At 37.7% G+C, this 26,869-nt stretch overlaps 2 protein-coding genes across 11 annotated transcripts in view; one reads left to right on the top strand and one right to left on the bottom strand.

Annotated features, from left to right (window-relative positions):
• SNAPC3 (small nuclear RNA activating complex polypeptide 3) overlaps nt 1-25,478 on the top strand; it is a 79,885-nt gene extending 54,407 nt beyond the window's left edge. The window contains exon 12 of the transcript XR_008619773.1: nt 21,372-25,478. The gene's annotated coding sequence lies outside the window, so the exon portion shown is untranslated. The remainder of the gene's footprint in view (nt 1-21,371) is intronic.
• Nucleotides 1-26,869, bottom strand: part of PSIP1 (PC4 and SRSF1 interacting protein 1) — a 46,953-nt gene that overhangs the window by 10,327 nt on the left and 9,757 nt on the right. For all 10 annotated transcript variants that reach the window (XM_008976205.4, XM_003822617.6, XM_024930034.4 and 7 more), the window contains exons 4-8: nt 15,578-15,716; nt 12,406-12,510; nt 11,584-11,646; nt 5,175-5,271; nt 4,062-4,137 (exon numbers count right to left, since the gene is read on the bottom strand). In XM_008976205.4, coding sequence (XP_008974453.2) covers nt 4,062-4,137; nt 5,175-5,271; nt 11,584-11,646; nt 12,406-12,510; nt 15,578-15,716 — 480 coding nt within the window. The remainder of the gene's footprint in view (nt 1-4,061; nt 4,138-5,174; nt 5,272-11,583; nt 11,647-12,405; nt 12,511-15,577; nt 15,717-26,869) is intronic.

The raw sequence follows: 26,869 nt of genomic DNA, 5'->3' as shown, positions 1-26,869 counted from the left end.
GTATAAATTAGAAGATAGAAGATGGGCAGATCCCTGGCTCTTATGGAACTTAAATTCTACATATTTGTAAGAATAAATTATGTTTAAAAAGTAGACACACTGGGACAAATGGAATTGCGGAAGTGAAATCAAATACGGTCGTTTTAGAACTCAAAGAAATATTCTTTGCAGGGTAAAAAGGTCCCAACTTAAGCCTATGATAAATATATAGCCAATTAAGCATGTTTTCAGACAGTGCTGTGCTGACTAGCACCTAAGTATTCCCATCACCACTGAATTTCACAGACACCACTAAAACAAGAGAAACTACCTAAACTGCTCAATAATCCTAATTACTGCTGCATATTTATGCAAGTTGGTACTACAGAAATAGGCTCTAGGAGAATCAAATAATGCAAATACTAACCACGTAATTACTTTTATGGTTGATATATATTCTTCTAAAGCAATTCTTTTACAAATAAATACTTCACTTGAAGCTGGAATAAGCCGTTTAAAAACTGTAACCTTTTAACTGTCCAAAGAATTTCATTGAGATTTTCGCAAATTATTCAATTAAATCAATGAATTTGAGAGCTCGAAGAGACTTCCTATCATTCAGTTCAACCCCTTCCATTTGACAAATGAGAAAATGATGATGCAAAAGGTCAAATAACAAGCCCAACATCTCAATTCCAAATCCATTAACCTCTTTCCAGACAAGTGATTCCCTGACCACTTAAGAACTATTAAGTTGGAAGAGAAGAAATTTACTTTTGCCCCTTTAGAAACTTTTTATTATATAATTATCATTGGGTATGCTTATTTTCTAATGGTCCTATGGTTTTTATCCTTTTAACTTTAGCCTCTCTGGGATTAAAACCATCCTTTACTTTTAATAAATGAAAGTAAAAGCATGCAAGTGAAACTATTTGCTTTCTTCAGGATTTCCACTGATGTAAATATTTTGATAATCAGTTTCCTAAAAATGGGACTAGAGTCCCATTTAAAAAGACATTTCTGTGTCTCTTAAACAATACTGGCCAACTACTTCTCCCAAAATGTTACACCTGTATGGAAGGAAATAGCTATTAAAAATACAAATACCATTTGACCCAGCAAATCTGCTTCTAACAATGTATCCTAACCAATATATTTGCATTATGTACAAAAGAATAGATGACAATGTTTTTAAAATCGTCTATCCATACATAGGATAGATCTTAAGAATTACAAAACATACAGTGGGATACCATGCAGCTGGTCTTTAAAAAGTGACTTTAGGGATTTATTTTAAAAATTTATCCTAAGGTCATAAAAAAGATTATTTCAAGGTGTGAAATAATCTTTGTGCCAAAACAATTTACATAAACATGACTATCACTGCTTGCTACCCATGAGTCTTTTCCCAGTGGTTCTTCCATGAAATACAGACTTGTGACAATTTCCCTTTTTAGTAGGTAAGGGATATTAGCAAAGTTGTATTTGTAGATTTCTTAATCTTTTAATATATGTTAATATAAGCAAAGACTAATGCAAACACAACCCTAAGAGCTTCAGTGGGCTTTAACAAACATTTCTGAGGATTATGAGTTGGTTTTTAGCTCTTCTGGGCTCTATTCTACTGTTGTGTCACATCAGTACCCGTGACAAAGAAGTAGACGCTAAGAGATACATGGTGTTCTAACGGTGAAGAGCAGAAGTTTAAAAAGAGCTTATACAGTTTAGTTCTGCACTCCACTGAGTGTGTGCCCAGATACACAGCCAAGAGTAGTTATAGCTCACACTCAGCCTACGTACAGCATGAATAAGAAATAAACGTTGTAAAGGCTACTGCTATTTTAGGGTTGTCCATTGCCTCAGGAAAAAGCTCACTAATAGAGAAACTGACACCAGGACCAAAAACCTAAAACATGTAGTCACTTGCTTTAGGGCTGGGAGACTGGAAACCCTAATACGTTATTATACAATGGGTAAAACTGTTGGACCGTAGCAGAAATAAGAAAATATATTCAATGAACTTGTGGCTTTGGGTGAAGAAGTTTCAAAATAGAATACTGGTAGTGTGAAATGACTATCAAGGTGAATTTGATAGTGTTCAAGAAAGATGTGTTCAAAAAAGATTAGCCTATTTTCAAGTAAGGATGTAGGACTTTCAAATTGGGTGATAGCCTGGGTCAAAGACCCAATAAAGGGTATAGCTGCAATCCTTAAGAATTAAAATTGGACTTCATTAATCCTTCAGATGGACAAATGATTCCTGAGGGATGGTTTCTCACAAAAACCTATAAACTCAAAGTATCTGTTATTAAATATAAAAAGATGAGCATGTCTGAGAAAAGTCTTAACAATAATTGCATAGGAAGCTGACCAGAATTAAACACACATACAAAAGTATTACATTACCAAAAGTGACACCAGACTCCATCAAGAGAAAGTAAGTGAGATAAGGATAAGTTCCTAAAAAGGTACACTGGGCCCTCAGATCACTATGGTCCGAAAGTAGGCTGAGAAAGCTGCTCAGCTGATAAGGAGGGCAGTATTTTCCAATGACCTTTTCAGATGCAACAAAGGATGATACTGAAAAAGTAGAGAAGTTCCAGAGGAATCAGCCAAAAGCCATGAAGACAAACGGAGTGGGAAGCATACTCCGGGGGAAAACTGGGACCTAATTAGGGAACACTAATTATATCCAAAACGGAGGGATCTCCCAGTATTTTCCCAGCAGAATTTCAGATTTCCTAGGGAATAATGACTGCCAACTCACCTGTTAAGTATCCAATTTCTTAATTTCACTATAATAGTTAAAGTATGTTGTATTTTTCTGCCACTATTTTTAAAAATTGACAGGTAAAAATTCTGTGTGTTTATGGTGTGCAACACAATGTTTTGATGTATGTATACACTGTGGAATGGCTAAATCAAGCTATTTACCATACCACCTCACATACATATTTTTATTTTGTGGTAAGAACCCTTAAAGTCTACTCTCTTAGTAATTTTCAAGTATATAATATATTGTTATGTGCCACTATTTTTGAAAGTAAATACAGACTGGCAGTGAAACTCTTTAAACATATTTTGGTTGAAACATACCAATTCTCTAATAGTGTTCTACAATTAGAATTTTCTATAATCAGTTCATTCAAAACAATGTAAATCTATGCTTAACAGACATACCCCACTTAAGCCTTTCAAATCTTCAAACACAATAGCCACAAAAAGTTTTTCTCCCCCTTTGTCTAAATATACTCTCTATTCCTTCTGGCAAAGATTCCCCAAAAAAAGCCAAAGTAAAAAGGATCCAAGTAGAAAAGGCAGCAAGGGAAAAATGCAAAAAACCAAAAAACACTCACAATTTCCTGGATAACTGAATAGTTATTCTGAAATGCTTTAAAAATTGAATTTACATACAAAAATTATTTTAGCCCTATTTTTAAATAAAGCACCTATTCTAGAGGAGATAAAAAAAAGATTTGTAGGCTAGGCACGTGGCTCACCCCTATAATTCCAGCACTATGGAAGGATGAGGTGTGAGAATCGTTTGAGACCAGCCTGGGAACTATGAGACCAGTCTCATCAAAAAAACTTAGCCAGGTGTGGTGGCACACACCTGTGGTCCCAGCTACTTGGGAGGCTAAAGTGGGAAGAGGCTCCTTGAGCCCAGGAGTTTGAGGTTACAGTGTGCGACTGCAGCACTGCACTCCAGCCTGGGCGACAGAGTGAAACCCCATCTTTAAAAAAAAAAAAAAAAAAAATTTGTGACATTACTTCAAATATATTCTAAAATTCCTGAAACATACCATCTTGCCCAATTTCTCTATTATATATTTTATGTTGTATTATCTAAGTATCTATATAAATTGATATACCCAAGAGTCTTAATTAATGAAATGATAAATAGCCATTCCTTACCAATTTTTACTTTACAAAATTTTTCCAGTTTTCCCTGTAATTTTAAGAAAGATCAAAATAATAACAAACATCCTGTAAGAGAACACTGATAAAATCGCAGAGATATGTGCTTGTTTAAAGTCAAATGTCTCATTTATTGCGTAATTATACATTAAAAATAAACTCACATGTCACTCTCTGAAGGACAGGGCTGTTTTACCATTTTGGGTCTGCCTCTTGGTTTTGGAATCTTGACTTCTGTAGCTAATATACACATGGAAAAAAAATCAGTAACTACTAGTTTCTATTTAAGATACAAATCTCAGATATAAATATTGGAAATGATACATACCATTTAACAATATTAGTAGCTTATTACAGATACAATTATTGCTAAATTGAAAAAATAATACCTCCCCCACCATGGTTAAAATGAGCAACAACAAAAAATTTATAAAGAGGTAAACAGAGTAATCCTCAATTTGTCCTTATTATGACTGAGAGGGCTTAAAACATTTTTCACTATCGTTTTAACAGTAATGTCACAAAATTCAACTTTAGAATAGGAAACAGCACTTATATTTAATATTCATATACATATTATATTACTTATGCAGTTACATATCTTTGGAAGTTCATATCAAAATTCACTGAGTTTCCCTAGCACTATTAATTTTATCCACTGCAATATTAAACTCCAAAATATATAAATAAAAATCTTTTTTCTTTTCTGGGTATTACTCATCTTACCCCCCATTTTCAGTAAGAATCCTATTAAAAAGTAGAAAAAAAATTCACTCAATTTTGGTTTTGTTTTACAAAGATTTTTCCAAAATATTTCCAATTTGCCAAATTAAGAAAATACTTTTAAATAGGCAATGCTGAAGAGAGCTGCAAACTGTAGAAATCAAAATCCCTATCAATAAAGAATGCAAAAATTTAAAATATTAATGACTTTAATCAAATGCTATTTCTCATTCTCTGATTTTAACTCCATTTTGAAATCTTACAACTCTTAAGTGAAAGGTAAAATAAACCCATTATTCATGATAATTTTAACCTCCCCACAGCCTCTCTTACCACTATTTAGGGAAAACATAACAGAGATAAAGCAAAGTTTATTTCAAATTTAAATACTTTGAAACAGAGCACAAATCATGTTTATCTCCTTTGAAATCTGTATGTTACACATAATCAATTGCCTATTTGCTTCATTCCAAAATATTTGAGGCAGCAACACTTTAAATGGACTGGAATATTAATCACAAGCCAAACAGATATTTAAACATCAGTAATCCTACCTGCAGGTCGTCCTCTTTTAGGACTCACTTTTAGATTAACAGATGCTGTTGCTGTTGTCACTACTCCTGCCTCCTCAGTTTCTACTTGTTTTTCTGCCTGAATTACAAAAATTTAATTAACTTATTTAGCAAATAGTAGGCACTCAAAGTTTAATTCGATGGCAAAAATATGCCAGTCTATGGTAACGTTGAGTTCAAGTATAGATATAACCTCTATATGATCTTTGTTTTTTCAACAATCAACTCAAGAGTAACATCTTCAAACTTAGTTTATAACTCTAGTGAACAACTCTTAAAAAAAACAAAAAACTTCTTAGAAATGAAGTCATTTGTAAAAATAAAGCTAATATTCTTGATGCAATATGGAGAACAAAGTATGTGATTACACTGCAACTAACACAATGTTATTTCTAATTCTTCGTTCATACAGACACATGTTATTTCTAAACTGAGACTGTTACCTAACAGTTCTCCTTTAGGAGTTATTCTTATTTCCCGTAAGAAAGGATTTACTACAACAGAGAGTAAGGAATCCACTGACCATCTGCAAACTCTAATGCCCTTTGATAATTGCTAGTATGATTCTCCTGGAGAGAATGGCCCCAAATGAGAATCAGTACTATTGATTTAAGTATTAGCATGGAACAAAGGTTAAGAACACAAATTAGAAACAAAATGTAAACATGAGGCAGCAGTTGGTACTGATCATAACTGCAAAAGGAGGAAAGAGAAAGACCAAAGGAGGAGATGGGCTCCTTCCCCAACTCCCCCAACTATTTAGAATTCAGCATTAACTGTATCACTAAAGATAAAAACAAGAAGGCATTCAAAAACATGCATAATCCAATCTCATTGATTAAAAAAATTAAAAATTGCCTTTTCATCAATGATTTGTAAACATAATGCCCAGTGTTGATAAGCATGTGGAGAATCATTCATACATTGACTACCAATGATCAATAAGCTGGTATCAATAAACTGATACTTTATGAAAGCACATAATTATGAATGAGTATTGGCAATGTAGAATGTGCAAATCTCTATATAGGGCTGGACACAGTGGCTCACGCCTGTAATCCCAGCATTTTGGGAGGCCAAGGTGAGTGGATCACTTGAGGTTAGAAGTTCATGACCAGCCTGGCCAACATGATGAAACCCTTTCTCTACTAAAAACACAAAAAATTAGCCAGGCTTGTGGCGCACACCTATAATCCCAGCTACATAGGAGACTGAGGCAGGAGAATTGCTGGAACTCAGGGGGCAGAGGTTGCAGTGAACCGAAATTCATGCCACTGCATTCCAGCCTGGGCGACAGAGCAAGACTGTCTCAAAAAAACAAAACAAAACAAAAAACCTTTATATGGCAATTCCACTTCTACGAATGTATCCATTTCTTTATTAGTTTTTTAAACATTTCTTTAAATAACTGAAACATAATGAAGCATATTAAAAGTATTATTAAAACTCATCTAAGGTAACCCTTAAGTTGTTCTCAGAGAACACTGAAAATTCCTCCCTGAACATTATTAGCTCAGGTTTTATTTCTAGAATTTTAAGAACTTACAAAGTTGCCCTGCCCCAATCCTGATTCAATAGCTCTGAGTCAGGGAACCAGGATTCTGTGTTTTTATAAAGCTCCCCAGGTAACAAAGCTTAAGAACTCAAGACTGAGAGCTCTTTTCCTACTGAGGAGTTAAGAGGGCATAATTTGTCTAAAATTCAGTTATAACTGGTCAATTCTTTGGTGCAAAGAAGACTCTCTCCACTTACACTTTCTGCTTTTGGAAATAAATCAAAACACTGAATAAGAATTATAGGTAGGGTTGGGTGCAGTGGCCCATGCCTGTAATTCCCACTCAGCGCTTTGAGAGGCTGGGGCTAGCAGATCACGAGGTCAGGAGTTCGAGACCAGCCTGGCCAACATGGTGAAACCCCATCTCTATTAAAAATACAAAAATAAGTCAGGCACCTGTAATCCCAGCCACTCAAGAGGCTAAGGCAGGAGAATCACTTGAACCCAGGAGGCAGAGATTGCAGTGAGCTGACATCCTGCTACCACACTCCAGCCTGGGCAACAGAGCAAGACTCCGTCTCAAAAAAAACAAAGAATTATAGGTAAAAGAGATGGTTTTTAAGGAGGTACCAATAAGTGTAACAAGTTCATCAATAATAATTAAAACTATATTAACACTAATACTAAGAGATCAGCCCTACCATGCACGTGTGTTCATGACTATTATAGCAAAATCATGCAAGTCAGAACCATTCCTCATGAAAATAAAATCAAAGAATAAATATTTTATCTAAAGAAAGGACCAATGAAGTTATACGAAATATATATATTTAAAACTTTTTTTTCCACTCTTAGGATATGCTTAAATATTTAAACATCTTAAATGCTAATATTTTAAACTACCGACTACAGATTTATTTCTTCCATATTTTACTTGCTCTGAGACATCTAACCCTCATTTTCTCTTCATTTTTTACCCCTTTCTAGCTCTACCAGCTTCCTTGATCTTAACTAAAAACACACCACCTCACACACACACAAAAACCTCATGGGATTACTATTCAAATGTATTCATAAGTCCTCCACATCCTTGTTTTGCTGTATCTGTCCCACAAATCCTCAAGAGAGGTTACTATACAATTCTACCTTCTCTGTTCTATTATTCCCAGCTGCTGAAGCCTGCTGGGAAAAAAAAATGTACAAACATGCATTCATTTTATGCAATCTCAGTTGAGATCTCAAAGTCACTTTACCCTATCTGATCAGGCCTCCTCCTCCCATCAACAGCTGCATAATTTACTCAATCTATTCTTCCCCACTTGTACCACATCCAAAGTCTTGCTTTGATGTGGATGGGGCAGAAGGGAGTAAGGGCTGTAGAAAGGAATTCCCTTAATTTCCTAGTGTCCCAAGAAATTTTCAGAGCCTCCTCCATCCCTCCCCTTCAGTGTTAAGAGACTGAAACATCCATCTCCTCCTTGTTAAGTCAGTTCCTTCAAATGTCCCCTCCATTCTCTCATCCAACATGTATTTACATAAAATAATTTATACTGACTCCACATCTTTGATCTTTCCTAATTTTGCAGAGAAAAAGTGTTAAGGCATTTACTGTCTTTTGTCATTTTAACACTTTCCCTCAGCTATGAAAATCCCTATTATGTTGCCACATTCTCCTTGCCTTCAAAGATTTAAAAAGCACAGTGTAACTTTACCATTAACATTTATTCTCTAACGCCTTAATCTAGTTTCTGTCCTTACCATTCAACTAAATGGAGTTCACCTGAAAGTATCCTAGAGCAGCCTATTTGGCAAGTATCTTACTGGGACCCTGTCTAAATCAGGACATTACTGACCACTTCTTCATTCTGGACATTCTCCCTTCCCTTGTTTAGCTTGATACCCTCTTAGATTTTCTCTTGACAGTTCATTCTCAGCCATAATTTCACAGAGCAACCTTTCCCCCTCTCCATTATATTCCTTCAGGATTCTGGTTTCTGCATCCTCTCAATAAACCGTTCTCCTTTGACCTCATCTATTACCCTATCTTCATGCCAGAGACTGCATCTGTAACTTACATCTTCTCCCTCTTTGGTGCCAGAACAATATATATATCTCTTCACTTCAGTTCCCACAGGTGCTTCACCTTCCCCTTACTCATGCCTATGATTCCAAACCAACATCCTCTGCACTCCCAATAACTAGCTTATTCAAGTAAAGACCTTAGAGCCACCTTAGATTCTAGTTCCCTCCCCTGCCCCCTTTACCATCCACTTCTCATCAACCATCAACTTAACCTCTTAAAGTGCTCTTAAATCCCATCTCTCGTCTACACCACTTAAAAAATCTATAAGATCCTTGTCCTTCCAGTCTCATGCCAACTCCTTAGAAAGGCCTTTTGTAGCCTAGTCTGTTGCCAACTCATTAACTCCCCATTTAAACCCTCTTATTTTAAATATTTATTTTTTGTCTAAAAAAAAAATGTAAGTTCAATGGAAACAAAGACCTTGTCTTCTTTACTGACTACTCAAATCCATGCCAAGTCCAGTAAAGTTAGTACTAAAATTCTGAATGAATTTTACAGTGAACTGGTCTCACTGCCCCAATCCAATCCCCATCATTCACACTGCTTTAAAAAAATGACGCATTCTTTGGGAGGCTAAGGAAGGCGGATCACAAGGTGAGGAGTTCAAGACCTGGCTGACCAACATAGTGAAACCCCGTCTTTACTAAATATACAAAAAATTAGCTGGGTCTGGTGGCGGATGCCTGTAATCCCAGCACTTTGGGAGGCAGAGGTGAGCGGATCACTTGAGGCCAGGAGTTTGAGACCAGCCTGGCCACCATGGTGAAACCCCATCTCTACTAAAAATACAAAAATTAGCCAGGCGTGGTGGTGCACGTCTGTAATCCCAGCTACTCAGGAGGCTGAGTGAGGCAGGAGAATCGCTTGAACCCGGGAGGTGGAGGTTGCAGTGAGCTAAGATCATGCCACTGCACTCCAGTCTGGGTGACAGAATGAAACTCTGTATCCAAAAAAAAAAAAAAACAAATTTATATTAAAAAAAAAAAAAGAAAAAAGAGGCATCAAGTTGTGTACAGAGGCTCACATCTGCAATCCTAGTGCTTTGGGAGGATCACCGAGGCTGGGAGTTAGAGATCAGCCTAGGCAACATAGCAAAACCCCATGTCTATCAAAAATATATATATAGGCCAGGCCCGGTGGCTCACACCTGTAATCCCAGAGCTTCAGGAGGCTGAGATGGGCAGATCACCTGAGGTCAGGAGTTCGAGATAAGCCTGGCCAACATGGTGAAACCCCGTCTCTACTAAAAATACAAAAATTAGCTGGGCGTGGTGGCTCACACCAGCACTTTGGGAGGCCGAGGTGGGTGGATCACTTGATGCCAGGAGTTCAAGACCAGCCTGGCCAACATGGTAAAACCTCATCTCTCCTAAAAATACAAAAAAATTAGGTGTGCATGGTGGTGTGCACCCGTAATCCCAGCTAATCGGGGGGCTGAGGCAGGAGAATCACGTGAACCTGGGAAGTGAAGGTTGCAGTGAGCCGAGATGGCGCCACCGCACTTCAGCTGGGGCAACAGTGTGAGAATCCGTCTCAAAACAAAAACAAAAACAAAACAAAAAAATACAAAAATTAGCTGGGCATGGTGGTGCGTGCCTGTAATCCCAGCTACTTGGGAGGCCGAGGCAGGAGAATTGTTTGAATTCGGGAGGTGGAGGTTGCAGTGAGCCAAGATCGCACCACTTCACACCAACCTGGACGACAGAGCGAGATCCGTCTCAAAAAGAAAAAAAAAAAAATTAGCCGGGTATGGTGGCACACTTCTACAGTCCCAGCTATTAGGGAGGGTAAGATGGGAAAATCCCTTGAGCCCACAGGTTTCAGGTTGCAGTGAGGCATGATTGTGCCACTGCACTACTGTAGCCTATGTGACAGCATGAGACCCCATCTCTTAAAAAAATTTTTTAAAAGGAGGTATCTAAAATTTAAAATAATTCAATCATTTCCCATCACTTCTGTAAGTTCCAAGGTCTTTAGGACAACATCAGGTTTTTTTGGTACCCATTTCCCTCAGACTTTATGGTGTGTTAATAATGAAATACAATACTCAAGATGCTTGAGTAGGAATTTCCTCTATGTGAAATGGCTTCATGTGTCCTTCCCTGCTCCTTCATCCGCCTGACAAAATTCTGCCTGTATTTTAAAATCTTGTTATCACACCACCTCCAACCTATACTGCACAACAAATAAGCCACTGTAATTATTTATTTTCATAGTTTACCTACTCATGAGATACTGAACTTTTGGTTTTCTTTGCATCTTTGGTATATGATGATAATTTGAGACATAAATAGGTCAGAAAAGGGTGTGAACAAAACTTCGTATATGGAAGGAAAATTTCATATTAATTAAAAGCCTACTATGTACCTAACCTTGCACTGTCACTCACACTCATTTCTCACAACGTTGTGAAGTAACAACAACAACAACATAATGGACAACACTTATATAACACTTACTAGTGTTTAGGTATCAGGATTTAGCATAAACATTTTACATATGTTAAATCATTTAATCCTCCACAACCTTGGAGTATATATTTCTACCCATTTTAGAGAAAACTGAAGCACAGTCATTTAAATGAATGAAAACTGGTGCATTTTATTTCCTTTACCACTCAAGTTATTTTAAGGGTGCTATATCACTAAGAAAGAAACACAGATAGTTTTGCCAAGTAAAACATAACCCATAAAAAATTAAAGGGTCTAGAATAAAAGCTGAAATTTAAGGTTTCATTGTATCTACTCTCCCTCAACCCAATTAAAATAAAAATTCTTTTCAGATCCCCGTGGTTGGTAAGTCAGTGAAATTACCTTTCTCTTTCTCCCCCTTCTGGCAGCTTTTGGAGTAGTTATGTCAACTGCTTTAGTCACATCCTAAAAAAGAAAAAAGAAAACTGAATACTGAATAAATTATTCCAGGAATGAAAGAAACCCTGTTAAACTAAAAGTTACAAGCACGTTTAACTGAAAGCATTGGGGAAATCGGTTTTGCTCTGTAGAGTTCTGAAATTAAAAACACTGTGTCTCAACATTATAAAGTGAGAAAAATGCATTTCCACTGTCAGATCAAATGTAAGTCATGGTTGCCAGTACACCAGGAAGTCTGTCTATTTAAATTTATAAAACTACTTTTTCTACACTAGAATTCTGAATTATAGGGGTGGATAAATTTGAATTGTGAATTTTAAAGGGTGGCTGGGACACTGAAGATCATCTAACAACCATTTCATTAGGCCTGGAAGGGCTAAAGGAGTCATCTTCACACACAGATCACATACAGTTGGACATCAACCTAGGTTTTAAAAAATTTAGTCTAATGCTTTTTCCAGTACATCCATCCTACAACACTTCTCTTTAAAAAAAAATCCTTAACACTACTGCACCCTATAGTTGGACTTCATGTTTTACATATAAAAATAACTTCAAATAATACCAGGTATGCATCTTAAAGATGCATAAATTGTTTGACAATACTGTACTTAATATTTACACAAGGAAATAAGCCTTAAATATTTTCTAATTCACTTTTCAAGTACTTTAAAAATTACTTACTAATTAATCATGGCCAACTCATTTCATTATTTCTTCCTTGAAACAAAATGGGTTTAAAATGTTAGGAGAAATAGAACATACCTCATTGCTGGCTTTTTCTTCATGGTCGGTATCTTCCTTTGAAACACTAGTTTCCTTTTCTTCAACTTCAACATCAGATGATGCATTTGATTGTTTAGTTGCTGCCTGTGAGCAATCAACTCTATCAATTTCACAAAATAAGTTTTTACCCCAATAATATCTACAATTCTTTATTTTTATTTTTATTTTTAGAGACAGGGTCTCACTCTATCACCCAGGCTGGAGGCAGTGGCGCAATTATGGTTCACTGAAGCCTCAATTCCTGGACTCAAGGCATCCTCCCTCCTCGGCCTGAGCCCAGGAGGTCGAGGCTGTAGTGAACCATGATTGCACCACTGTACCCCAGCCTGGGCAACGCAGTCTCAAATAATAAAAATAAAAAAAAAACTCCAAGATTATATGGTGACAAGGCTTGGCAATTTGGAGGATAAAAAAGACCATAAAGGTGCAATCACAGGACAAATGATCCAAGAGAAATTACAAAACATAGTTGGGCACTGTGGCTCACACCTGTAATCCCAGCACTTTGGGAGGCTGAGGCAGGCAGATCGCTTGAGGTCGGGCGTTCAAGACCAGCCTGGCTAATATGGTGAAACCCCATCTCTACCAAAAATACAAAAATTAGCCAGGCATGGTGGCACGCGCCTGTAATCCCAGCTACTCGGGAGGCTGAGGCACGAGTATAGCTTAAAACCCAGGAGGCAGAGGTTGCAGCAAGACAAGATCAAAACTGTACCACTGCACTCCAACCTGGGCGACAGAGCAAGACGCTGTCTCCAAAAAAACAACAACAAAAAAGAAATTACAAGACGTTAAGTTTCAGAAAACAATCAATTCTGTCTCTTTAGACAGATGTCTTCCCATCACACAGTCAAGGCAATAATAATAAGAAACCATGTAGCCATTCAACAAATATTTAGTGATTAGCTATTCTTCTCACACGTGTACATGCTGGGCACACAGGACATAAACTTTTGTTCACAAAGGCAACATAATATTCTGTAGCAGGTACAGACAAGTACAGAAACAATTATGATATGGTTCGATGAATCCATTAACAAGTAAGTACTGGGAAGTAATAAAGTCACTTATCATTTAATGTGGCCTTGGAGCATCAATGAAAGATTTATATGTTCCAGATAGAACAGTATCTAAAAAGTTCTCCAAGGTAAAGCATGGCACATGTGAAGAAATAAAATTTATCGGTTTAAGAGTAAAAAGCTAGGCCGGGCACAGTGACTTATGCCTGTAATCCCAGCACTTTGGGAGGCTGAGGTGGGTGGATCACGAGGTCAGGAGTTCAAGACTGGCCTGGCCAAGATGGTGAAACCCCATCTCTACTAAAAATACAAAAATTACCCAGGCACGGTGGCAAGCGCACGTAATCCCAGCTACTCGGAAGGCTGAGGCAGGAGAATTGCTTGACCTCGGGGGCAGAGGCTTCAGTGAGCCGAGATCACGCCACTGCACTCCAGCCCGGGCAACAGAGTGAGACTCCATCTCAACAACAACAACAACAACAACAACAAAAAAAAAAAGTAAAAAGCTGCAGAATTTCCACTTTGTTGCTACCTCGCTTCTTTAGATTTACTCGTGCTCTTCGTAGTTTTTGGACCTCAGGTCTTAAACAGAGGACGTTTATTGATGAAAGAGAAACTGTCCCAATTATCTTCATAAAGACCTCTCATAGCCCTCTGATCCTATTATAAAGCCATCTGTTTATTTTAAATCGTTAAGAGTTCTGGAACATTCATTTGGGAATATATGCAACAATTCAAGAGTGCAATCGACAATATAAAAAATTTTTCTAAGCCTATAATCCCAGCACTTTGGGAAGCCGAGGTGGGCAGATCACAAGGTCAGAAGATTGAGACCATCCTGGCTAACAAGGTGAAACCCCGTCTCTACTAAAAATACAAAAAATTAGGCTGGACACAGTGGCTCAGGCCTGTAATCCCAACACTTTGGGGGGCCGAGGCGGGCGGATCACAAGGTCAGGAGATTGAGACCATCCTGGCTAACACGGTGAAACCCCGTCTCTACTAAAAATACAAAAAATTAGCCGGGTGTGGTGGCGGGCACCTGTAGTCCCAGCTACTCGGAAGGCTGAGGCAGGAGAATGGTGTGAACCCAGGAGGTGGAGCTTACAGTGAGCCAAGATAGAGCCAATGCGCCCCAGCCTGGGCGACAGAGCGAGACTCCTCTCAAAAAAAATAAAATTTTTTTCTAAATCACATCAATACCAACACAAAGGAGAAGTAAGAGAACCAGTGTTTTCTGTAGGATAAAAACAATACAAATTGGATAAAGGCAAACCACTCCATGAAAATTTACTATCACATATAAATTAATAAAAGCTCTGGACCCATGCGAAAAACCACAGAAAAGAAGGTATAAGGTGGCTGCTGACACCAATAAATATAATTTGCATAGTGCTATAAGTACATTTGTCACATACTAATTTAACTCATGAGGTTCATATTCCAATACAATTCTATGGATTTAGAAATTAAAGGCTGCGCGCAATGGCTCACATCTGTAATCCCAGCATTTTGGGAGGCTGAGGTGGGTGGATCACCTGAAGTCAGGAGTTTGAGACCAGTCTGGCCAACATGACAAAACCCTGTCTCTAGTAAAAATACAAAAAGTTAGCCAGGCGTGGTGGTGGGCACCTGTAACCCAGCTACTTGGGAGGCTGAGGCAGGACAATCACTTGAACCCGGGAGGCATAAGTTGCAGTGAGCCAAGATTGCACCATTGCACTCCAGCCTGGGCAACAAGAGCGAAACTACACCTCAAAAAAAAAAAAAAAAAAGAAATTTAATTAATTAATTAAAGAGAATAAGAAAACTTAGGCATACACCATGTAAGTCGCAAAACCTAAATTTAGAACAGTACATACAGCTTTAAATTCAATGACGTATTAAACCCTCTATCAGGAGTTAAATAACTGAATAGTTCCCAGTTTCTTGAGATCTGTTTAACTACACAAAATAATGATTTTGTCAATTCATTTTGATATAAAATGCCCAAGGTTCAACCTCACAAATAAGAACACAACAAGCTAGTATGAAATTCCCAAGGCTTTTAGTATTTATTTTCCTACAGCTAGGATAGTGATTATTCCCCAGGATTAAATAAGTAATACCAAATTTTATGTAATATGACTTACCTGTTGACTTGAAAATTTCACTTTTGGATTGTTATCTATCTCCCATAAACCTTCATTAAAACCTTTTCTTTTATTTGGTTTGCCATACTTTTCCTTATTTTCTGAGTAAGGAAATATATCCTTTGGTCCTAAAAAAGCACTAAAAAAGAAGTGGGGAAGATGTGAGTGCAAAGCAAACTCAAATCCATAATTTATTAGATAAGACACTCTATTACACAATTATCAAAAATACAGAACCTAAACTGCATTACAAATCTTAAATAAGTTAAAGGGCAATTAATAATTCCAAATACTTTTATTAAATTCAGTAACAAGCTACTATTTAAATCCATAATCCTATTAAGTAAAACCACAGACGTTGCACAATGTGAATGTACTTAACACTGCTGAACTATACACTTAAAAATGGTTACATCGCCATGCGTGGTGCCTTACGCCTGTAATCCCACCACTTTGGGAAGCTGAGGCGGGTGGATCACTTGAGGTCAGGAGTTTGAGACCAGCCTGGCCAACATGGTGAAACCCTGTCTCTACTAAAAATACAAAAATTAGCCGGGCGTGGTGGCGTGCACCTGTAGTCCCAGCTACTTGAGAGGCTGAGGCAGGAGAATCGCTTGAACCCGGGAGGCGGAGGTTGCAGTGAGCTGTGATCACCCCATTGCACTCCAGCCTGGGCAACAGAGTGAGACTCTGTCTCAAAAAAAAAAAAAAAAAAAAAAAAAAAAAAAAAAAAAAGGTTAATTCAATAAATTTGGGTTTTTTTAAACTACAAACTTTGACACATTAGCATTAATCAACACATTTAACTGCACCCCAAATATAGTTTCACTTCAAAATAACTTCATATATTATACAACTCACAAAACTATCGTGTTTTTAAAATAATCAGTGAGTATGTTAAGAATTTAATTTTACTGAATAAGGGAATCAGACATATTATAACCCATTCATTCATATATGTACTATCAATTTTTGCTATCTGTGGTAGTAATGTTCTATAAAGTCACTGTGAAAACTGAATTAGCAAATACACAACCATTGCTCCTAGGGGAAATACAGGGTTAGGTTCCTGTAATCACAAGGTTTTCATGAACCAATCAATACATAAATTCATTTTATATGTGTTTCTGTTTAAAGACACCTTATTTAATACAGACTGCTAACTCATTAACACTGAACTCATAGCCAACAGCGTATGTAACATGCGCTTTCTCTGTAAAGCACCTTATAACCTCGCACTTAGCAACACGAAAGAACACTTTAGCATTATACTTGGGAGCTAGTTTAAACAGCAAAATGACCAACAAAAACAAAAAAATGCATGGCAATAAACAGACTGCAAAAAAGATACTTGCTTACAGTATGAGTGCTGAAAAAAGAAGGCAAGCATTCCCTTGTACAACCTCAGCTAAGAATGTGTTGTATCAGGAGACTCAAGTGTTTCCACTACTCAGTGCATGTTTGTGAATGACCTGTACAACAAGTACTACTGATCTGGGCTTACAAATAATTTTGGTGAGTAGGTACATTTGCAAATATGGAATCCACAAATAACAAGCCTCAACTGTTTGCATATGTGTGTACATATATACACAGATAGTTCTTAATTTACTAGGAGGTTATGTCCCAATAAGTCCACTGTAAATCTAAAATATCTGAAGTCAGAAATCCATTTAAGTACCATGAAAAACCCACTCTAAAGTCAAAAAATCTAAGTTGAACCACTACAGGTGTGTTAGTCCATTCTCACGCTGCTATGAAGAAATACCAGAGACTGGGTAATTTATAAAGAAAAGAAGTTTAATTGACTCACAGTTCCACACGGCTGGAGAGGCCCCAAGAAACTTACAATCATGGCAGAAGGCACCTCTTCACAGCGCCACAGGAGAGAATGCATGCAAGCAGGGAAAATGCCCGACGCTTATGAAACCATCAGGTCTCATGAAACTCACTATCACAAGAACAACATGGGGGAAACCACCTCCATCATTCAATTACCTCCACCTGGTTCCGCCCTTAACACCTGGGGATTATTAGAATTCAAGGTGAGATTTGTGAGGGGACACAGAGCCAAACCATATCATTCTGCCCCTGCCCCCTCTCTCAAATCTCATGTCCTCACATTTCAAAACACAACCATGCCCTTCCAACAGTCCCCATCCCCCAAAGTCTTAACTCATTCCAGCATTAACTCAAAAGTCCAAGTCCAAAGTCTCATCTGAGGCAAGGCAAGTCTCTTCCACCTAGGAGCCTGTAAAATCAAAAGCAAGTTACTTCCTAGATACAATGGGGGGACAGGCATTGGCTAAATACACCCATCCCAAATGGGAGAAACTGACTAAAACAAAGGGGCTACAGGCCCCATGCCAAGTCTGAAATCTAATAGGGGCAGTCAAGTTCCAAAATGATCTCCTTTGACTGCATGTCTCAAATTCAGATCATGCAAATGCAAGAGGTGAGCTCCCACAGCCTTAAAAAGCTCTGCCCCTATGGTTTTGCATGGTACTCAACACGCCTCAGGCTGGTGTTGAATGTCTGCAGCTTTTCCAGGTGCATGGTGCAAGCTGTCGGTGGATCTACCATTCTGGGGTCTGGAGGATGGTGGCCTTCCTCTCATAGCCAGTGCCCCAGTGCGGACTCGGTGTCGGGGATGCAACCCCACATTTCCCTTCCACACAGTCCTAGCACAGGTTCTCCATGAAGTCTTCGTCCCTGCAGCAGACTTCTACCTGGACATCCAGGCATTTCCACATGTCTTCTGAAATCTAGGCAGAGTTTCCCAAACCTCAATTCTTGTCTTCTGCACATTCGCACACCCAACACCATGTGGAAGCTGCCAAGGCTTGTGGCTTGCACCCTCTGAAACAACAGCCTCAGCTATACCTTGGTCCCTTTTAGCAAAGACTGGAGCAGCTGGGACACAGGGCACCAAGTCCCAAGGCTGCATGCAGCAGGGAAGGCCCGGGACCCAGCCCAGGAAACCATTTTTCCCTCCTAGGCCTCTTGTCCTATGATGAGAGGGGCTGCCAGGAAGGTCACTGGTATGCCTTGGAGGTGTTTTCCCCATTGTCTTGGTGATTAGTGTTTGGCAGCCAGCTTGAATTTCTCCCTACAAAATGGGTTTTTCTTTTCTACTGCATCATCGGACTGCAAATTTTCCTTTTATGCTCTGTCACTTCCTAAATGCCTTGCTGCTTAGAAATTTCTTCTGCCAGATACCCTAAATCATCTCTCTCAAGTTCAGAGTTCCACAGATCTCTAGGGCAGGGGCAAAAAGCCACCAGTCTCCCTGCTAGAGCAGAGCAAGAGTGATCTTTACTCCAGTTCCCAACACGCTCCTCATCTCCATCTGAGACCACCTCAGCCTGGAGTTCATTGTCCATATCATTATCAGCATTTGGGTCAAAGCCATTCAACAAGTCTCTAGAAGTTCTCAACTTTCCCACATTTTCCTGTCTTCTTGTGAGCCCTCCAAACTGTTCCAACCTCTGCCTGTTACCCAGTTCCAAAGTCGCTTCCACATTTTCAGGTATCTTTACAGCATCACCCCACTTTCTGGTACCAATTTACCATATTAGTCAGTTCTCGCACTGCTATGAGGAAATACCCAAGACTGGATAGTTTATAAAGAAAAGAGGTTTAATTGACTCAAAGTTCCGCATGGCTGGGGAGGCCTCAGGAAACTTACAATCACGGCAGAAGGTACCTCTTCACAGGGACGCAGGAGAGGGAATGAGTGCAAGCAGGGGAAATGCCAAACACTTATGAAACCATCAGATCTCATGAGACTCACTATCACCATAACAGCATTTGGGAAATTGCCCCAATCATTCAATTACCTCTACCTGGTCCTGCCCTTGATGTGTGGGGATTATTACAATTTGAGGTGCAATTTGGGTGCGGACACAGAGCCAAACCATATCAGTAGGTCAGGGACCATCTGTACATATATATTTAGATACATTATCCGGGATGGACCCTGTACATCTCCTCCCCACATCAGTGAGTCATATAAGTCTGTCAGTTCTATAAAGCTAGACATAAGTATGTTGATAATTTTACTATGACAGCTGATATACATATACTCCCCAAAGCAACAGGAAAATGGAACTGATACTTATTTCCTCTGAAATGTACTAAATTTTAAAATTATTACTATCATTAGATACATATCACAAATTCCTGATCTGCTAAAATTCTTTAAGAATTAGGGAACTAATGAGTACAGTTAACATTCTAGTTAGAATTTTAAAAAGGCTCTAAAATAAAATTTCAATTAAAAGACTTAAGAGTTCTATTTAAATATGGCTGGGCGTGGTGGCTCATGCCTATAATCCCAGCACTTGGGAGGCCTAGCAGGGCAGATCACCTGAGGTCAGGGGTTTGAAACCAGCCTGGCCAATGTGGCAAAATGCCGTCTCTACTAAAAATACAAAATTAGCCAGGCGTAGTGGCACACACCTGTAATCCCAGCTACTTGGGAGGCTGAGGCAGTAGAATCGCTTGAACCCGGGAGGCGGAGATTGTGGTGAGCCAAGATCACACCATTGCACTCCAGCCTGGGCAACAAGAGCAAAACTGCATCTCAAAAAAAAAAAAAAAAAAAAAAAAAAAATACACACACACACATATATAAAAAATCAGGGTATATAAAAGTCAGCTTTATTATTTAAATTCTGTAACATTCATTGTATCCATGTATTTTAACTGCACATCCCATTTTCAAAGTAATATTATTATTCTAGGATTAAGGCAAACCAATAATTTACCAAATTTACTTTGGAGTTAAACTGAAATCATCTCATTCCATCAAAAACTGAAGATTTTACTAGACATCATTAATTCCTGTCCATAATCTCAAATTAGAAAAATTAACACATTTAGCTCTAACAGTATAACATTCCTCTTATGTAACAGGTTTCAAATTCCAAGTAAATGACTTGAGTTAAACCTCCATGAAAACATATTTCTGGTCAGAACAAACCCAATTCAACACAAATTCTCCCTCCTGAAAAACCAGAAAAACAACAGTAAAGAGATTATTTTAAAAGTATAAACTCTTAAAACCAAACAAGGCAGAAATAAAATTTGGAAGCTAAAAAGACAACTAAAGAAGTTGAATCTTAAGCACCCTCATTTACAATTTAAAATCCCCAAAGGGCTCAAAATTGGGGTCACCAGGAACTTCAGGAGTAGGAAAAGACCTCAAAAATAATTACAGGAAAATGTTTTAAAACCTCAAATATTTTTTTTTTTTTAAAGATATGGCTCTAAGTCTAAAAGCCACAGAAGACTGATCTACCACAAAGTTACTGTATAAAAGCTAGAGTTAAATTTTTTTACATGAATCATTTTTCTTAACCTCAAAAAAAGCAGTTCTTAAAAAGGACCATGCAAGGCAATCTTAATAATCAATGGGAAAAGTTACGATTGTTCTGTGACCTTTAAAAATTGTCAGAATATTAAGTAGTCTATTACTGACGGTTATGTAAATGTATAAGGAAATGAAATAGTAAAACCAATACCAACTTAGTATGCTGTAACTTAAAACATTAGGAACACTGATATTAAAGTGTATCATTTCTTTGTATAAAAAAAATCTATCAAGAATAGTTTGAACAGTGCTTGCTTTCTTCTAGTGATATTTATTATGATATGGAATGCGTCTATCTTCTATGCCTTGGCAAATTGTCATACTCCTAAGTTTAGATCACATTCCAATATTTTATCCTTCATGCTTTCAATGATGTGAAATATCCTCAATGTTTTTTGTTGGTATCACTTCTATTAATAGGATATCTTCATATTTTCCACTACAACTACCTTTTTCATTTATGTTGATAAGCCTGCCTTCACTAAGTTTCTCTGGCTGGACAATTAGTGTCTCTCCAACTGCAAACCATCTATATTCACAAGGTAAGCTATTTATTCTATTATTCCATTTATGTTAAATTCAAATTTCCCATCTAGCATTATGATTTTTGCTGCACTATCATCTTTGTTGACCAATTTCCTCGTTTATTTTGGTAAACTGTCACATGGGGACATCATTAGGAGACAGAGGCCAACTATACATCCCACTGTGCATGATTTTGAGAAACCAATGCATGGTGACCAATCACCAAGAAGCTTTGAAAGTGACATTATATGCACCTGTAATTTACATCTTAATTTGTGGGTTGAAAGACTAGCAGCAAATGTTGTAGTTTATGCAATTAGTTAATATGGCAGGGTAGGTGAAATTTTAACCATGTTGTTAGTGGACTGTTACTTAGCTAAGTCATGGCAATTGAAATTTGTGCCTACAGGAACTATGTAAAGCTAAGGACTGCCTATATATACCCTTCTCTCTTCAAGCTTTGAGTTTAAATTCCACTTTTAACAGACAGCAGTATTGCCATTCCTGCTTTCTTTGTGACATTGTATCATTGCTTGCTCTTGTTTTGTTTGAGCTTTGTCTCACAAAATAAGACATAGCAAAGTGGTTTATTAAAACAGAAAGTCTTAACAGAACTATATTTATTCATAAAATGTAATGTTTACATTTAGTTTTATTCACACCACCTCATTTTACATGTACCTTTTCACTACAATTGGTTTTTATTCTTAACTTTGCTAAGTAGGTTTTTTAAAAAATTCACCCCTTGCTCCTACTCCCAGATTCAGATTTACAAGTTGTACCTTTCATTATTAACCATAATGGTTCAACTGATGTCATACATAAATTCACGTATCTTAATATACCAAAAATTAAATAACTATGTTCTTCCAACTGAAAAGACTTTTACAAATGTAAATTCATGTTAAGTACAGAAGATTTTTAAATTCGCACACTTTTTTTTTTAGTTCACATAATTCAACATCATTAAGTTATCCAGGAAATGTAAATCAAAAATCACAATATACTACCGTCACTCCCACTCAGACGGCCAAAAAATAACAAATAATAACAAGTGTTGGCAAGGATGTGGAGAAATTGGAACCCTCCTACAATTGCTGGTGGGAATGTTAAACGGTGCAGCTGATTTGGAAAGTCTGAGAGTTTTCTCAAAACGTTAAACGTGAAATTACATCTGACCCAGGAATTTTCTCCTAGAGAAATGAAAACTTATGTTCACAAAAAAACTTGGACACAAATGTTCACAGCATTATTCATGAAAGCCAAAAGTAAAAATAACTCAAATGTCTATCAAGTGATGAATAAATATGGTAAATCAATATAATGGAATATTTGACAATAAAAAGTAGTAATGTACTATCACATCCAGGCTAGAGCACGGATGAACCTTGAAAAACATCATCCTAAGTGAGAAAAGCCAGCCACTGAAGACCACACGTTCTATGATTCCTTTTTTTTTTTTGAGACAGAGTCTCGCTCTGTCACTCAGGCTGGAGTGCAGTGGCGCTATCTTGGCTCACTGCAACATCCTCTGCTTCCCAAGTTCAAACAATTCTCCTGCCTTAGCCTCCCAAGTAGCTGGGATTACAGGCATGTGCAACCACGCCTGGCTACTTTTTATATTTTTAGTAGAGATGGGGTTTCACCATGTTGTCCAGGCTGGTCTCTGCCCAAAGTGCTGGGATTACAGGCGTGAGCCACCGCGCCCGGCTGATTCCATTTATATGAAGTGCCCAGAATAGGAAGAAAGTAGGTTAGCTGCCACCTAGGCCAAGGTGGGAAAGAAGATTGGGTAGAAATGGAAAGTAAATGCTAATGAATACATGGTTTCTTTTTGGAGAAATGAATTATATTTTAATAAAGCTGTTAAAATTTTTTGACAATAACATATCCTATCAAAGTAAACTAATCCATAATCTCACCAACTAAATCTACTGTTTTCAGCCCACTTATTTTTATATATACATATATAACTATGCAATTTCAATGTATATGATACAAACTTACTCAAAAGTAGACCTCTTTAAAATGAGTATCTTTTTATGTCAACAATTACTTAACACCTACACAGTATTTCACTGAATAGCTAAACCTATTGTTGGGCCATTTTCCATGTCAAATTTTATATTATAAAATCACACTGCTATAATAAACATATTGCTCAATCTCTGCACCTATCTTCACAATAAATTCTAAGAATAAGTGGGTCAAGCCGGGAATGGTGGCTCACATTTGTAACCCCAGCCCCAGCACTTTGGGAGGCCAAGGCGGGTGTGTCACCTGAGGTCAGGAGTTCGAGACCAGCCTGGCCAAGACGGCAAAACCCCATCTCTACTAAAAATACAAAAATTAGCCAGCCGTGATGGCGTGCACCTATAATCCCAGCCACTAGGAAGCCTGAAGCAGGATAATCGCCTGAATTCGGGAGGCAGAGATTGCAGTGAGACAAGATCGTGCCACTGCATTCCAGCCTGGGTGACAGAGTGAGGCTCCATTTCAAAACACAAAACAAAACAAAAAAACAAAGAGTAAGATATGCTCAAGACTGATGAACTCTTAATGAGACTCAAAAATGACAGTAGATGGAAAAAAAAAAAAATCTTCCTTGGGCACGCAGTCCGACAGGTTTGGTGAACAGGGACCAGATTAGTTTTTCGACAGACATCACTATACTACTTCCCAAGGGTACAACCTTGTGCAGCTGTGGTTTTGATTCATTCTTCAAGGCATTCCACTTTAAAATTACATATAAAAAAATCCTTAATATGCTAAGTAAATGCAGGATATAATTATACATAATATCAAATACCAAAAAATTGTAAATCAGTCTGAAATACATCAAAATGTTAACAGTAGGTCTGACTGATTCATTCTTCAAGGCATTCCACTTTAAAATAACATACCAAATGCTTAACACGCACACAAAAGCAGGGCATAACTATATACGACAGAAGCTCCTTTAAAAAATGCATAGACAAGTTTGAAAAAAATACGTCAAAATATTACCAGGTTTAGGGGTTATTTCTAAAAAATAGGAGAAAAAAGGATTTGTTTCCTTCTATATATATTTTTTTAATTTTAACAAGAAAAGATACACATTCAAGGTAACTTACCCACCAAATTCCAGAGCTGAAAGGAAACTGAGGGATCACCAAAAACCTCATTTTAAAGATTAGAAAATTAAATTCAAAAAGACTGACTCAGGCAAGGTCACCTACCTATTAAAACAGCAGAGTCTCAACTTGCAGTGTTCCTTAAAGAGGTTTTGGACTTTCCTTTAACCATTGTAATACAGTCTTTGAAACATCTCCTAATAAAATATTCATGCTATTTCTCTGTATGTACGAACTCAGACCTCAAATACCAATGTCAAAGCTTGTAAGAGTCAAGACTGATGTAAAACATTCTAAGAAAACAGGAAATCATTAACTGAATTCAATACTAGTTTTATAATACTGAGGCAGCTCAAATGCTACAATGTGTTTCTTACATGGCACACACTTTGAAGCCCTAAGTGTGTACATGTGCATTCCAATTTTCCTAATGGTATATAAACAAAGACAAGCAGTTATCTCTCTTAATTCACTTTTTGTGAATAATATGAATACCCACAAGAACACACACAAAAATTCAGTTGTTACACAACTAGAACTCTTAAAAGAAACAAGTCACAGGCCAGGCACGGTGGCTCATGTCTGTAATCCCAACACTTTAGGAGGCTGAGGTGGGAGGATCATTTGAGCCCAGGAGTTCAAGACCCGCCTGGCCAACATGGTGAAACCCCATTTCTACTGAAAGTACAAAAATTAGCTGGGCTTGGGGGCGCGTCCCTGTAATCCCAGCTACTCAGGAGGCTGAGGCAGGAGAATCGCTTGAACCCGGGAGGCAGAGGTTGCAGTGAGCCAAGATCATGCCACTGCACTCCAGCCTGGACCACAGAGCAAGAGACTCTGTATCAAAAAAAAAAAAAAAAAAAAAAAAAAAAAAAAAAAAAAAAACAAAGTCACATACACAAAACAGGAAATCAGAGCCAAATATATGAAGCTCAAAACTCATTTAAGTGTTGCCAAGTAATATTGCTAAACAGAAAAATTCCATTTTTAACAACATATTGATTCTAACTTGCTGCTTCATTTCTACATTACTAAATCACAAAATATGAAAGTTTATTATAAATATTTTATATTTTATAATAGCATGTATTAGTCTATAACAGAAAAATTATTCAACAGACAACTGAATATGCACGCACTACTTGTCATGAACCTGCTGGTAAAAAGAGATCAATAGGGCTGGGCGTGGTGGCTCACGCCTGTAATCCCAGCACTGTGGAGGCCGAGGCAGGTGGATCACGACGTCAGGAGATCAAGACCATCCTGGCTAACACGGTGAAACCCGGTCTCTACTAAAAACACAAAAAATTAGCCAGGTGTGGTGGCGGGCGCCTGTAGTCCCAGCTACTTGGGAGGCTGAGGCAGGAGAACGACATGAACCCAGGAGGCGGACCTTGCTTTGAGCGGAGATTGCGCCACTGCCACTGCACTCCAGCCTGGGAGACAGAGCAAGACTCTGTCTCCAAAAAAAAAAAGAGATGAATAAACAGTTCATCTCATTATTTGGTGTAAAATTTAAGAGAAACCATACAAGTCCCACACCAATATGTGCAGCTATGAAACTTGTACAGAAGAACTAGTGTAGAAGAAAAAAATCCTATCCTAAGATTCATTATTTTCTTCCTGTCACCACTATCAGTACCTCTGCACTGACCTTCACTCCTAAAACTATATATTAGACGGGTTTTAAAACAGCCTGTGATGTATATTTAAAGTTCCTAAAACTGAGCACCCAACTTCTTTGCATTAAGACAATTAAGAGCAGTAAGGAGGAAAAAACAGCAAAATATCTTTATTTAAATTTTCTAGACTTCTAAGATACAGAGCTAGGTAGGAATATTCCCTGAATTAGCAAAGGTAATTAGTCACCAAAACTCAAACTGAGCTTCATTTCAATTTAATAAATACTACTAGAAGTCTTGGAAAAATGGGTAAATCCCCACAACTCTTGTTCCCAAAATGAAATAAAAGTTTGCCAAAGCTGAACATTTTAAATAAATAATAACTACTATTTATTTAGTGTTTAATACATGCCAAGCATTGTTCTAAGCATTATTCATGTCATGTCTTATTTGCATCCGAAGATTCTGAGGCAAGATAATATTATCCCCACTTTACAAATGACAAAAAAAAAAACACAAATATAAGTAACCTGCCCAAGGTTATATAGCAGGTAAATGGCAGTCAGGATTCAAAAACAAACTTCTGATCTAGTTGCTCTACATAAACGTTGGCTAATGGACAGCAAATGCATAATCAACAAATGACTTTATCTAGTGC

This window comes from Pan paniscus, chromosome 11 (genome assembly GCF_029289425.2).
Source record: "Pan paniscus chromosome 11, NHGRI_mPanPan1-v2.0_pri, whole genome shotgun sequence".
Lineage (NCBI taxonomy): Eukaryota > Metazoa > Chordata > Mammalia > Primates > Hominidae > Pan > Pan paniscus.
Note: the sequence above shows the minus strand (reverse complement) of the source record. Positions and strands in the feature narration are given on the sequence as shown.